Source organism: Thunnus maccoyii, chromosome 15 (genome assembly GCF_910596095.1).
Source record: "Thunnus maccoyii chromosome 15, fThuMac1.1, whole genome shotgun sequence".
Taxonomy (NCBI): Eukaryota; Metazoa; Chordata; class Actinopteri; order Scombriformes; family Scombridae; genus Thunnus; species Thunnus maccoyii.
Genome location: NC_056547.1, coordinates 2,925,325 through 2,940,985, shown reverse-complemented (window position 1 = coordinate 2,940,985; position 15,661 = coordinate 2,925,325). Strand labels below are relative to the sequence as shown.

General features: G+C 40.8%; 1 protein-coding gene across 4 annotated transcripts in view; it reads right to left on the bottom strand.

Moving 5' to 3' along the window:
* The window catches only part of tmem65 (transmembrane protein 65), a 48,528-nt gene extending 35,267 nt beyond the window's left edge, over window positions 1–13,261 (bottom strand). For 2 of the 4 annotated variants that reach the window (XM_042436232.1, XM_042436233.1), the window contains exon 1: window positions 12,587–13,257. In XM_042436232.1, coding sequence (XP_042292166.1) covers window positions 12,587–12,872 — 286 coding nt within the window. In that variant the 5' untranslated portion in view covers window positions 12,873–13,257. Of the gene's footprint in view, window positions 1–12,586 lie in introns of all 4 variants that reach the window. The other 2 variants (XM_042436235.1, XM_042436234.1) reach the window with 2 other exon arrangements.
* Window positions 13,262–15,661: the final 2,400 nt, after the last annotated feature.

Genomic DNA, 15,661 nt, shown 5'->3' with positions numbered 1-15,661 from the left:
TTTTTTGGGTTAATTTAGCAGTCTGTAATGATTTGGTAGCGCAAACGCGAATGTTAACACTAGCTAATGCTAATTTGCGATCGTCATTTCCAGTAAGTGCACAACGGCTGTGTTTGATTTGAGACGACACTACCCTGTAGAAATTCTCGCACTACACCAGTAATATATAGTGTACACAGTGTACTACATGAAAGTACTAACAGAAGTCTGTGATTTGAGACACAGCGTTAGCATAAATGAGCTAAACGTTGCCTGCTGCAACCTGACCACGCTCCTGAACACACAACAGAAATATGTGGCTGCTGAGTCTCTCCAGAGTTTTTTGCTCAGCAAACCCCCGCCCCCCCCCAATCACAGAAAACAGATATCGCAATGTCAGTTTTTTTGCAACATCATGCAGCTCTACTGCCAAGTGCCTCGAACCACTTCGTCAACAGATGGTTCATCTGTCTCGAGTCTCAGAGGAAATAACTGCTTCGTTCCCAGAAAACCCCTCAACCTCACTTACACAACATTCGATGACACTGACAAGTTCCTGAGTGTGCTGGCACACTGCAGGGAGCGAGCCGAGTGGATGACTGAAAGCACACACTGTGCTGCATGTGGCAGCAGGATTTACTATTGTTATTATAGGTGTATGGAGGGTAAACACTCTCCACCACATCAGAAGGGAAAGAAAGCTATTAAAAGTCCTTTAAAGTTGAATCTTATATCTTGCTAAAAGGCGAGCGGCACAGTTCATGCTTTTTGTGATTTTCTGTTATTTTTACACTGTTACGATGTCAGATATTAAACATTCAATGGTGGTGGACATATGCAAAAATGAAATAAAACGCTGAGGCTTCAGCCTGCTCTGAACGCTCTGTTTGCTAAGTTAGCTCTACTTCCTCCTCGTGATGAGATCGTTAATGCACAAACGGCCGTCCGTCGGTAGCCTTTGTTGTTTGTTCCATGTGTTGTTTATGTTGCATATTTCAGATCAAATTTGGAAACGGAAATGGGAGGCAGTTGACCAATCAGAACAGAGTGGGCTCATCAGGAGGCGGGGCCTTAAAGAGACAGGAGCTAAAACAGCCTGTTTCAGACAGAGGCTGAACTGAGGGGCTGCATAAAGGACCAGTAGAAGATAAATGAGTTTTAACCATAAATCATGCAAAAATATTCCAGTAGAGCCCCAGAAAATAATTATAGACCTGGAAATGTGCACGATACGTTCCCTTTAACATATTAACATGATGAAAATACCCCCTCATCTTTAATACATTTTAATTACCGTGTTCTTTGTATCCTCAGTGACCAAACTAGTTCATCACGAGCAGAAACGCTCCATTCATTAAGTATATAAAAACAATTACAGTACATACTCACTGAGCTTTGGTTTAAAAAAAAAAAAAAAGAGGCTGTTCAGTGACACAGTACCTTCCCAAACACAGAGCTGCCCTCACACATTCTGCACAAACATCTGCTGGTGTGGGAGGAATTATTTGAGCTGCACACTGGTGGGTGAAAGAATGTTATTTCTGGAAAGTCACGTTTTTAATTTCAGAGCCCAATACTGATTTTTCCAGTCTAGTGCTTACAGATAATCATGACAAATGGCCTTTTTTTAGGGTCATCGATCTACAAAGTTGTTGTATATTTTTTACTCACATAACCTTTATTTGCCAAGACTTGGAAAAGTATTTGCAACACAATTACTCCAGAATTTTGAACAAATTTTCAACCTCCTCCTGTCGCGCCTCTGCCTTCTTCTTCTTCTTCTTCTTCTTCTTCTTCTTCTTCTTTTCGCCAGGTCAAACAATTCTTGCTATACTCGATGACATTGAGCCTGCTACTCAAAGATGCCATGCAATACCCGGCATTGTCAAAGTGCTGTCAGCGCTCCTGGTTCTCGCCTCGGGCTCCTTCCAGGTGCCTCTGGGCTTTCTCAACCATCCATCAGCAGGAGGGTCATGTGGGATGTTATACCAGCCGTTGTTCGTAGAGTGAGTGGCGAGATAGATCAGATTTTTCCCCAAAAGAAACGGGAAATTGAGGAGACAAAGCAAGAATTTTTGCAAGCTTTCCAAATGTTGACTGTACACAAGTCCCTCTAGTACCACCTTAAGACAACAAGATGTTTTTAGAAACAGGAAGCACATATAATCAATCAACGTCCATACATGACAGCTACATTTTTAGGAACCACAGAATGGTGCAAAACATGGATAACAACCCCTGGCTACTGGGTAAGAAAGCTGTTTTTGAGAAAAACATCTGGGGTGAGATATTGATTGCCCGGATCGTAGCGGTGGAGCAGCGCTGTATAGTCTCTCCACAGTATGCCAGATTATATTCGCATGCTGCATCCTTCACAACATAGCCGTGAGAGCCAGTGTGTGTCTTCAGGTGCACAAACATGATCGAGATTCACAGTGTGATGAAGAGGAGCCACCTGCCCCCCGCTGTCTCATTTGCAAGCAGACGAAGGCCAGGCATGTCAGACAACACATCGTTCCACATTGTTTCCAATAATGCGTTCTGTTTTCAGTGAACCTGTTATGACCTTGCACACGTCTCTGCAACAATTCCACCTACCTGTCTGTAAATAATACTTTTACATTATTATTATGATTATTATTACTATACGCTCGGGGTGGCTGTGGCTGTAGGGTTGGCGGTTCGATCCCTGGTATAGAACACTTCAACACAGCTTGCGTCACCAACAAAAGCACATAAATCAGTAAAACTAAGTGTGAAAATAGCAGCTCACCAGCCTCATTGACAGGTCAGCACAGTGGGTCTTATTTTGGCCTGAAGATTCAGGACCACGGACAGCTTCGCTCCACTGTATCAAGGCTACTGGGGAGCGTCTGACGTACTACCACCAGAAAAACACCAGCTTGAGGAGAAGAAGAAGCTACATAAATAAATACAAGGATATTTTGATACTGAATAGAAAAAATAAATTTTACATTTTTAAAAAAAATGTAAGGCTTTTGTGTTTACGTGCAGCAAGAGGTGAGAGTAGAAGAGGAGGGAAACCAACAGAGTGAGGGAGGAGGACATCAAAGCCCTTCATCATCATCATCTTCTCTGCTAGTGAATCTGCTGAGGAAGACCTTCACTGACGCTACGAGTTCAGAGCTGAGGAGGACGTGACAAAGTACAGTAGAGCTCCACCACTGTCTCGTTTCCTCCTCTGATTTCTAAGTGGTCCAGGAGATACTTGTGTATTCTGGACACCAGAGTCTCCTCTACTGCAGGTGATATAGTAACAGCTCCTGCTCTTACACATTCAGTCCAGCATTCACTAGCTGTTGCACTTCAATGCATTGTTATGATTTCATTGTGGCCTATTTTTTTTTGTGTTTTCTCCATTATTTATTGTTTTACCACATATTCAACAAGCATTATTTTTGTATGAGAGCTGCTGGCACAGAATTCTACATTGTTTTTGTATGAAAGCTGTTTTTGTTTGCTCATTGCCCATAACAGGAGGAAGTCTTTATTATTGTTATTATTATTATTATTTATTTGTGAATAAGAGCAGCTTTTTATGTGATCAAGTGATTCAGAACATGCTGAAGTCTGTGTTCATTTACTACAAGGATGCTGCTGCAGGCACACACTCGATTCTTTTCTTGTTGGTTCATTGCGATGTTGGCAAATGTAATAAGTTTACAAATCTCTTCTATTTGTTGTGTTAATGAAAGATAATGGAAGTAAATTCGTTTGTTTTAATTATGGATCATTACAAACACACAAACATTTTGAAGATGCATTAATATGCAGCGATAATCGTCTTATCATCTTATCGTAGCCCGATGAATCATTCCCGCTCCTATTGTGAGGCATTGAATGAGATTTTTTCTTCCGTCCTCCTCTTCAAATCATGCCATCTTCTTTTTCAGTCTGGAGGTGTGTTTGCAACAACCAACAGCACTGATAGACTGGGATTTTAAATCCCAATGGTTTGTCTGTTGCATTTAAAGTTTGGAGGGATGCTTCTGCACCTCGTCGGTCGGGACTTGATGCTCTTACTGTGTTCTTGATGCAAAGGAAACATCATGAATAATTGCACTCGGCTGCAAAACTTTACGGGCGTGTTTGCGCCGTCATATCCTTAGTGCAATAACTTTTGTGAACCTTGACACAGGGGCAGGTGGCGGTTGCAAGTGATGCGCAATTCATGAGGCTATCAGCGGCCGCAATCTATTCTTTGTTAATTCAGACTTTCATAGTGCGTTTTAATTGGACTCAGTGGGAGATCCTGTCCGGCTGGGAGCATAAAGACCCACGAATAACAATTCGATGATTTATATCACGTCAATACGTAGGTATGGATGAAATGAAGGTACAGCCACAGGGATCAGAGTGATGATGCTGCATAAACTTCCTTCCTGCATTTTCCTTCTCAGAAACACTTCAATTGATTCAGGAAACGCTCACAACAACAATAACACCACCTTGCCACATACATTTAAAATCACTTCCATGCTTCAAAAACATGGAAATTGTAATGAAATATCAGCCAATAGTTCCTTAGTACTGTACATCAACAGCTCAGGGTTTTTCTCTTCTTAAAAGGCAAATCACAGCTGAGTGACACATATTTCAGAGCTTATTAAACTGATACCTGAGGGGAATAACCAGTGAATGATACTCAGAACATGTCTTCTGAAAGATCCAATAGAAAACCTTCAAATGTAATTTAATTATATTAATATAAACTGCAGATACTGATGCATTTATTCATGAATACTGTCAATCACTGAACTCTAGCCAATGAGCAGCTCAGCTTTTAGCAGCTAAAACTTGCCAAAGGGAACAGTCAGATCATCACATGATTTCTTTTGTCAAACACGGTATGAAAAGTATGACTTTAACACGTCACATTACATCTGCTGCTTCTGTCAAACACAAGAAATTACAATCTCTCTCTGAGGGAGGAGATAATATAATATTCCCTGGAGGGTTTCCTACCTGCAGCTCTTAGTCTTCTCTCCTTTTCACTACATAATGAGGAGCATCAATGGCCGATTCATTAATATGGAAACCGAGCAGATATCTGGAGCTTCATTAGTGAGAACATCGTATTAGCGGTGTGACATTTAGACAAAATGCTGCGGAGAGCAAACAAACTGTTACTGTTCAAAACCTTTAATTTACTTATCGAGCTTTATCCTGCGTAGAGCTGGAAGATTTAATGAGCTGTGTGAGTGTCGCTTGTACTTTCTGTTTTCTTGCTCCTGGACCTGGACTACCATCGGCTGCTGGGACAACACCGTGAACTTTGTTCCACCACAGATAATGAAGGACCTTTAACCTGGAGCTTCCCATAACCTGTACGGTCTTGGTTCTTGGCTCTGTTTCCAAACCAGAATGTTTTGGATGTACAGTGCTGTGCAAAAGTTTTAGGCGCGTTAGATGTTTTAGGTTCTTATCCATCAGGGAGGCGTCTAATTGGTCCTGAATTTATCCTGCAGCATGACAACGATCCCAAACATCCAGCCAGAGTCATAAAGAACCATCTTCAGCTACAAGAAGAACAAAGAGTCCTGCAACAGACGGTTTGGCCCCAACAGAGCACAGATCAACATTATTAACATGAAGAGACAGAAGAACTGTGGCAACTTCTCCAAGACGTAGGAACAACCGACCTGCCGAGTTCCTGAAACACTGTGAGCTCACACCAAATACTGATTTAATTTAGGGTTCTTCTGTTTACTGAACTTATCATAATTTTCTGTACTGTTTGGTAGGCGAGTGGAGTGTTCTTCACTTGTGCAAATAATCTGTTATATACACTCTCTAAAAATAAATGTTTTGGCTCAACAACAAACTACATCGAGTTCAGGGAATCAGCTTTTCCTCTACAGTCTATGATATTTTTAATTACCACATACTTAATTGGCAGCATAAACACACGTTTTTAAGTTGATTACCCATTAAAATTAAGTTTTTCCACAATATTTAAAAGGATTTTTTAAAAGTTATCATGCAGTTAATTACCATAATTATGAACACAAGTTTTTAAGTAGATGAAAAATGTGTCTGTGGCTGAATTCAGATTACACAATCTAGTTAACGGTTACATGAATAAGCAAAAATAGGAACATGTTTTTCCTCCTCACTGCACAAATGAGAAGCCTTCTTTAGCTGAGCAGATTTCACAAATAAAACTTTATCATTCTAATCCTCTGCTATGCTAAACTAAAGGGTAGGATGGCCAGATTACCATGCTAAATATGACGAGCCTTAGCTACCTGTAGCTAGTAGTGACAGAATCCACTATTGGTCATATCACCATTGAGAACATGCCCAAAGACATTGCTTTAGTAAATTTAGTTTATAAATGAAATGATAGTCACTTTGAAAGTGTATACAGCTCCTCTAATACACAGTCTGAACTGTCTGATTTTGCCCAGGCGTGTTACGTGGGTGGGGAACGGTATTTGAAATCCTTCACTGAAGGTGAAATTCAGTCATCAAGCCAATTTCATTAAGTTATTACAACCTTTTGTTTTAAATCAATGAATGCAGAAATTGGAGTTGAAATTACACACAATATAAGGTAGATGTAATTACCAACATCATTATGTCAACACAATCAAATCAATTTTTTATCTTGCAACTATGCATTTAATGAAGCAGTGGGAAAAGGTCTCCTGAATTACTTTCAGAGTGCACAAACAAAAGCAGAAAACTGAAACATTTCTTTAACTTTCAGAAACCAACGATCACACCCTCATCATCATCATCAGAGTGATCGGTGTCGGCGTCTTAAAATATGCTCCATTATCGCCATATTTAAACGATTATTGTGTCTCCTTCCTCTCTATGATGGTGCCTTTGAGTGTGGCGATCCGATACACCCATAAACTCTTTTACCTTTCAACACGTCGGACAAACTAGTTGCAAAAAACGTTCGCTTGTTGACCCCTGAAGGTTCATCTTTCCTGACAAACTCTCGGATGTTAACAGTCAGCTGTCATTAATAAACTGCGGTTACAGGCCTTTCTCTCAGCAAAAACAGTGGCCTCGAGGTCAAGATGCCGATTACGAACCCTCCCCGGTTTTCTCCGACCGTCATTCCCCATCAGGCTCTTCATTCATTTCCTCTCATATCTCTGTCACTATCTAGGAAAAAGCATTCATTGGAAATGCTTTCCAATACAATTACATTAATGTATGTCGGTAACATTTGCCAAAGAGCCAGCACAACAATACCGGAGTGCTGCAACTGCAAAACCTAAATGGTACGAAGCCATTATTAACGTTAAGTTATGGCACCTGTGTGGTTTTGGGGTTAAAGCACCAACAATGAACCGCAATATCTCTGGTTTGAGTCCAGCTGCATCTCACTCTTCCTCATTTCCTGTTGTCTTTCCACTACTGTCTATAATAAAGGCTTAAAATGCACCAAAAATACCTTTTTTTAAAAATAGTTACATCTGTGTTTGACATGTCAAAACCTGTGACAAAGGTCTTTACAGCATCTCGTGCACTTTCAGCTCAATGTGACCTCACACTTTCTCTACTTTTACATTCACTGCGAGCCTCTCCAGTTAAGTGGTTCTGCTAAGTGTCTGAAATGTAGATGTAATGTTTTAATGAGCCTGCAGCTCAGCTCGCTGTCAGACTGACTCGATGGGGTAAGAATGTTTCACGGCTCTACAGTAAACGCTTCCTATCGTCTCACTGTTCTGCATTTAGCTCATTAGTAGAAGAAGTAAGTGTGGTTGGGGGGGGGGGGGGGTCTGGGCTGTGGACAGTTGCTTATTAGTGAAGACTTTTAGACACTCATTCCTACACTGGGCCATCTAATTAATAAGCTGCACAGCGCTGCAGAAACAGAGGCGCTGCTTTGGTGTGCCGTCCCACTGAGAACAATCTGACAAATGTTTTTTACTTACTTTTGTTAACATGCACAGAAGAAGCCGAGTTATTGTGAGGAATCAGAGTGAAGCAAGAAATTGGAGAAGGTGGTGACATGCACGAAAATAATACAATGATCTATTTCTAAAATTAGAAATAGAGACAAAGAAAAGCAACAAATTCTCACATTTTAGAAGCACAAACCATCAATTAATAATTATTTATTAGGGCTGTAGTCAACCAAAGAAAATATTGGTCAACTGAAATTGTACTTAATCTCCAACTGTTTTGAATACCCCCCGTTTTCACAGGTAATTTGTTAGTCTGTCCCTCCCGCCACAGGAAATAATGGATTAATCCTGGAAGGCTGTTGATGTAGCACTTTTCTCCTTATGAAAGTAACACGGAGATTATTCAACCAATGAGAATTACAAGAGCATATCAACCAACTAATCGACCATTCGACCAGCAGACTACAGCCCTATTATTTATGCCTTACCTCTCTCCCGCTAACATCAACAAACGACCCGACATCTACCAGAACAAAAACCACTGACTGTTAGTGAGAGATGCTTTGCAGAAACATGGTGCAAAACCAAGCGGCAACATCTGGGGCTGAAAAATGAAGCCTTTGCGGAGGTGCCAAAAAGCTGCATTCTTTCTGTTGACCAGCAGGGGGCGACTCCACTGGCTGCAAAAAGAAGTCCAATTGTATGGAAGTCTATGAGAAAATGACCCAACTTCTCACTTGATTTATTACCTCAGTGATCTGTTTCCTGATGAGTTTATGGTCTCAATCGCTAGTTTCAAGTCTTCTTCAATACGGCATGACGTTCATTCTGTAAATTATGGTCCCATTTAGAGTTAAATAGATGATAAAGCAGGGTATGCCTCAGCGTGTGGCTACGTTGTGATTGACAAGTTGCCACCACAGCGACAACGTTGCTTACGTAACGTAACCATTGCATACGGGCGTAGCTGCTGCTATTTCACAGCGTGTTTTCAGTTCACTAAAGTTAATTGTAACATTGTGGTCGCCAAAAAAGAAGTCTTGTTCAGCATTTGGTTGTAATAAAATACTCATCAATGAGTCGGATGATCAGTTTTTCCAGTTGAGTACATTTTGTTTTAACAGTTTTAGGCCTGTTTTTCCCTAGCGAAAATTAGCATTAGCATTAGCTTTATCACTGTTAACTATGGCTTGGCATCGTGCTAACCAAGCTAGCAGCTAGTGCTATGATCAGTTCCACCCTCTCGTCCAAATATGGTCACTTCTGGCTCCAAAAATCAAACATGGCGACGGCCAAATCCAAGATGGCGACGGTCAAATCGCTACACTCAAGGCTTCAGAACGGCAGTTCACAAACCAATAGGTGACGTCACGGTGACTACGTCCATATTTTTTACAGTCTGTGTGCAAAACACATTACAGATCTTTCATGTTGTTATGAGAAGTGTAAGCGACGTCACCTACAATAGTCATAGCTGCTCACTCAGAGCGAGCAACAGGATGCTGACTGCAGTTCACTCAACGGCCACCGGTGTCACTAATGAGAAGGAATTTCTTATTCTTACATATAGCACCTTTAAAATTGGTCAAGCTGATTTATCAGTCAGGCTCTAGTAGGCAGTCTAACAAATAATATAATGTTCCAAAAGTAATTTTGTTCCCCATATCAAACCTTCAGATAAGCGAGGTCATGAATACAGTAAGCAAGTAATGAGAATGGCAGTTTTAGCTTCGATACAGATAAGAAACAAGTTGTTTAGGTCAAATTCTCTCAAGAGAAAGCTCCGTCTTTCTGCAGCCAGGCTGACATTTCAATGTTCTGGCTGGATAAAAAAAAAAAAATTAAAACATGAACATATTTCAGTGACCTTTAAAAACTTCCTGGACACTCAGTGGGATTATAACCAGTTATTATTTCCCCACAGCAGCTCGACAGTGTTGTTGGAGAGACAATGCTGTCTTTGTGATAACCTGTTTTCTTTTCATCCACCTTATATTTCTATTGGACGTCTGGTTTGAGAGGATACTTGTATTTTGATAATAAAGATCAGTCAGGTTCCCATACTTTTCAGAATTTTCCACACCTGTGCAGCGACCACAGAAGACACATTCCTACATACAACCTCTTACATAACAGTCTCTCTAGAAAGATGTTTGCCTTCCACTGGGTGTGGACCCACCGCCAGGTCTCGGGTTGTCTCTGAAATATTCTTAACATTATTTTTGCTTGAAACTACAGGATGCAAACACACTCATAAATCCATTTCAGTGCTGTAAACACTGAATAAAAATGCTGTTGTATGGTAGGCGGACAGATTAGCAGCCAGAGAAGGGTGATAATTTCCTAAAAATAGCCTTATATAATACCCCAGAAAAACAGTTTGGGTGCATGCTGCTAATGAAAACAGTTTGCTACACAACAAAGCTGATCTGAAGGCAAAACTCAAACTCTTTTAAGTCTTAGCAGCATTTTTACCATTTCAGCATTATCTGACAAGACGGGGGGGGGGGGGGGGAGCAGTGTGATACTGCAGAGACAAGGAAACACACCGCCAGGCTACGAGGACACGGAGCACCTGGAGAGACGACTCCGGTTGCTGTTTTGTGAGGTGAGAGAGACGTTTACAGCTCCACAGTCCCCCTCTGAAACCTTTTAAAAATTAATTTACCATCCCCAAATTTTTCCAGAATCTCTCCACACACACCCACACCCACCCACCCACACACACACACACACACAGGAGCCGCAGAGTCCCTCAAACGCTCTGAAGACAATACTGTGATCTTTCTGCTTCTGATTCAGCAGCTGACTTTACTATTTCAGTGCTAAGATGAGTCATTGTGGTTTTGGTTTGGCTCACGTGGACACATTTTTTTTTTTTTTTCCCTTTCAAACTTATAGAGAATACCCGTGTGGTGACTCAAAAGAGGAATTACACCCAGTGACTACACACACACACACACACAAACACACACACACACAGGCTGCAGAAAAATGTGTCAGACCATAGATACACACACACACAAACAATACGAAGGTGTGTTCCTGTATACCTCCTGTACCTTATTAAAGCAAAATCATTTCACAGGTACAAAATAATCCTTTTATATCATCAATGTCAGTCAAACATATCTGATGTTTTTAAGCTTTTTAAACAGGCAGATTTGGCTCGACTCTCTGCCCCCTTATTTATTCAAAAGGACCTGCAGCAACATGGCCGACTTCATGTCAGATATCAACCGTTACGGTCATCCTTAGTCATCCAAAGTCATGTGACGAGATGCGACGAATTGCTGTATTTACTGAGAAAAACGACGAGACAGCGGATACTCTTATTTTAATAAATAATAATTCAGTAAATTACATTTTGTTTTGCAAAGTTAGGAAACCAACCTTTAAGTCAAACCTGATGTTGTCTTACACATGATATGATGATCCCAGTCTCTTCCACACAGTGATCCATACTGCTTATTAAATAAACACTAGTGTCTGATCAATACTCAGTATCGGCCGATACCAGAAGGTATCGGTAACAGGACTGAAAAAGTCAGATCGGTGCATCAATAAATTATGTTTTAAAACGTGACTAAAAAGATTATTCCGTTGATATTTAGTTTCTCGACTATTCGATTAATTGATTAAATCGTTGCAGTGTTGTAACGTAGCAACAAGAGCTGTGACGTTTATCAGCCGTTAATCAAAACGATAGTAAGTGATGTAGATGCTGTGCAGACACTTCCTGTTGAGGACGAGTTGTACAATTCTTGAAATAGAAAAATAAATGGAAATAAAACCCGTGCAGCTGTCACTGCAGCCGAGAACAATAACATGTTTTAATCTGGCATGTCAGGTAGAATATATGTGCTTGTACTGTGTTTGTTGTAGGTACATGTGGTGTCTACATCTCTGTCTCTGATGTAAACTACTTAATGAGTTACAAATCTAATTAGTCAAAGCCCAAAAGAATTTGCAAGAAAACATGACAACACACCTTTTGCCAATGTTGTTGCAGTTTCTACAGCGGCCACCTGATGCTACAGATTGCACCTTTAAATATCTCAGTATCTCTACACCATCAGCTAACACTCAACCAGCTAATTCTAGGGATGAACAATTAATCTTAATTTTAATGAAATCACCATATGACTGACTGCATTTTTTACACTGCAGGTGAAATGTGAGTCAAAATAACATTACTGTGCTGCAGATGTCCTGGTCTACACATCATATTCTACTGAGTTATCATCTTTGTTTGATACAGATCCCTGCAAATATCACATCATAATCATTTTTTTTCCAGTCAAGATGACAATAATGATGTCTTATATCGCAAATCATATCGCAGTTGCAATATCAGTCAAATTAACAGCAATTTTTTCTACATGTTCAGCCCTAGGTGTGGCCAATTAAGAGCCTTTGAGTGTGAAAGAAAGGCTCCACCCGTTGACTGGCACTCCCATCAGAGGAGGAGAAGGAATCCAAGAGTGAAATCACCTGCTGAGATGACAGACTGGAGAGAAAACCTGTCAACTGTCGGCCACTCCTGAATAATTACCTTTACACAATGATTTGCACCTGCACTTGTACCAAGACTGCACGGTATATCAATACCAACCAATATGAGACCGTTAAAATATCGGTGCATATTGTGCAGATAACCTGACTTCTCCTTCTGTCTTCCAGAAGATTTTCCACCTTTGAACTTGTTTTCTCACCTTGAGCGATAGCTATGGACTCGAAACTCTGCAGCTCCTTCAGTAAACACGCCCTCTCGTTCGGATGGAGTCGGTAGATGAACTCTTTGGCTCTCTTGGGGGAGTTGAGCGGCTCCCCCGGCTCGTTTCTCCCGTGTGTTCCCATTAAGCAGCTCGGTGTGTGGCGCCCTATCCCCGGCAGCCTCGCCGCTGTCACCCCCGCAGCCGCCGGTGGCGCCTGCCGGAGTCCCGACGGTAACTTCTGTACAGCCGGCCGGAGAGCTCTATGTAGGCACAGCTTGAGCATTGTGGCAAAAATAAATAACTATCCAGTACGTTAAATGTAAAAACTGCTTTTCTTGACGGTTCTTTGAGCGCCGACCTCCGTCACCGTCTCCCCCGCTCCGACAGCGGCTGCCGCCCGGGCAGAAGTTGTATCTTGTTCGGTCCTACTAGTTAGCTAAATCCGACCTTAGTGGGAAAGAAAGCGGCGAGTTTTGTTGACGGTTTCTCTAAAGCTCAGGTTCACTTTCAAGCAGCCGCCCATATCCTCTTTTCTCGCCGTCCGCCGTTCAAACCGCCTCATGATCTTATAAGACTCGGAGGTCAGGAGTTTGGCACATGAAGTTCAGGCTAAGCTGAACAACTAAAGCAGCATCAAGCTAGCCGGAATCCAAACGCGCATTTCCGGCGGGAGCTTTCAAAATAATACAACGTGCTTCCGGTTGTACCTTTCCAAATTAAAACCACTGGTACTAAACACTAAAAAGACTCAATTTGATTCAAATTAGACAAAAACTAGAAATATTATGTTCTTTACTAGACAGTAAACAAACACAGTTATACCCTAATTAGACACCTAAATTATGCTGTAAGTAGAAACTGCATATTAGACCCAAAATATACTCTACTTAGACACTATTATACCAAATTATACTCTAATTAGAAACCAACTACTACACTACTAGACACCATTTTACAAGATCACATATATCAGATCCAAAATATGGTATTGTATTTGATTTCTAAATAGACTATGATCTTGTAAAATGGTGTCTAATAGTGTATTAGGATCTCCTGTTTGGTTTCTAATGTTAGGGGTATCATTGTCACTTGAGGTGCGAGAGGACCTGGATTCAAAACCCAGACGAGCCCTCAATCTGTTCTGACCTGGCTTTTTGGCCACAACAAACAGGAGACACGCCAAGTTTTAATAAAAAGATATTTTTAAAGTTTAAAGTACGGGGTTCAGAAATCAGTGGTGCATGTGATGTATGAGTGGACTGTGTGTGTGTGTGTGTGTGTATGTGTGTGTGGGTGTTTTAAGGTAAAAGCAAAGACAGGAACTACAGCAGCATAACCAAAACAAAGGTACCTGTGGGACAAAGCAGAACTGCAGCAGAGAGAGAGAGAGAGAGAGAGAGAGAGACAGAGAGACAGAGAGAGAGAGAGAGAGAGAGAGAGAGAGAGAGAGAGAGAGAGAGAGACAGAGACAGAGACAGAGAGAGAGAGAGAGAGAGAGAGAGAGAGAGCGAGAGAGAGAGAGAGAGAGCTGCACTGCAGCCAGACTTAAATAACCTGGGAACATAACGAGGCCTTCAGGTGCTCCAGGTTACACTAACAATCACCTGCAGACAGACAGGTGAACCACAGAGCAACCACAAGATGGCAGCAGGGGTCATCACACTAATTACAGTATCATTTGGTATAATAGTGTCTATGGCATTATATGTGGTTTCTAATTGCAGTATAATTTTGGTGTATGGTGGGTTTAACTGTGTCCAATAAAGAACAATATATAACTAGTTAGCAGGCCTTAGACTGGATTTTGTAATTACTGAAGTCATAAGCCCAATTTCCCAAATCCAGAACCCCAAATAAATTTGCCACAAAGCATCAGGAATTTTATGATTTTATATTTGTTTGTATTATTATGAAGTTTATCTCCTTATGTGGTTTTGTAAATGCTGTTTTGACGCTTTTGTCACATTGACAGGTTATATTTTATCTAAAACTTTTGCTAAGATATTCAGAATAAGACATTTTAATCAAATATTATAATATAATATATGTATAAATGTAGAATGTTAACTACGCGGGATCCCAGAAGTCCAACAAAAACAGTACTGTTGCTATGGCTCTCCTGCTTGTCTATTACACATTTATTATAATTTAACGAGATATTAACAGCCTCAGTTTAACCCCTGGCAGGTGTCCTTAATAATATCTGATAACTCATTATGAATAAATACAGTGGCAAACAATTCTGACACAAACAACCTCTCAAAAGAACCTTAATTATTGATCTACGTTGGATGTGGTTTGGTTTATATTGCTGTTAAGCCTAAAGTCTTTAACTCAAACTGGTGTCTTAACACACCAGAGCTCCTGTGTGTAAGTTATGAGTTATTATTGTATAGTGAGTAGAGAAATGTGCTTCATATGTTCGTGAGCGAGTCATTTAAAGGTGATGTTGGTGATGTTTCACATACAGGCCGAAGGCAATATCAAAGATGATTTTATTTACATAAATCTCTTTTTAAAACAAAAGGCAAAATGATCAGCTTTTATCTCCTCGAAAAGCTTTCGGAACAATCAACCTAATAATCAAAGTCCTTCAATAGCAGAAACATGACTAAAAGCACTGCTTTCTAATCAAATTAGACCCCCCCCCCCCCCCCCCCCCCCCCCCCCACCTCATTTCTTTCTCATTTCTTGCAGCTTAATTTTCTGCAACTGATAATTACAACAGTAATAAACATAAGTTTGTACTCAAACCCTAAAAGACGTTCAGGCTGTGGAAGTCTAAACAAGGTAATACTCGTAGGAGTTGTGCTTGAAAGCTAATACAAATGCACGATGAAGATCTCTAGTCATCCAGGGACCTGTTGTACTGTCAAGATACCGTCGAGGCACATTTTAGTGCCGGTAGTTAAAAGATCTTGGATCAGTGTTCAGTAGGACATCTGCTGCTGACCGGTCCGCTTCTCGTAGCTCGACGTCACCACAGATATCACAGATTGTATGAAACGACAGCATCTCTGCAAACCTCTGAAACAGTTTTTTTTTTTAACGTCAGAACTTTTTCCAGACATT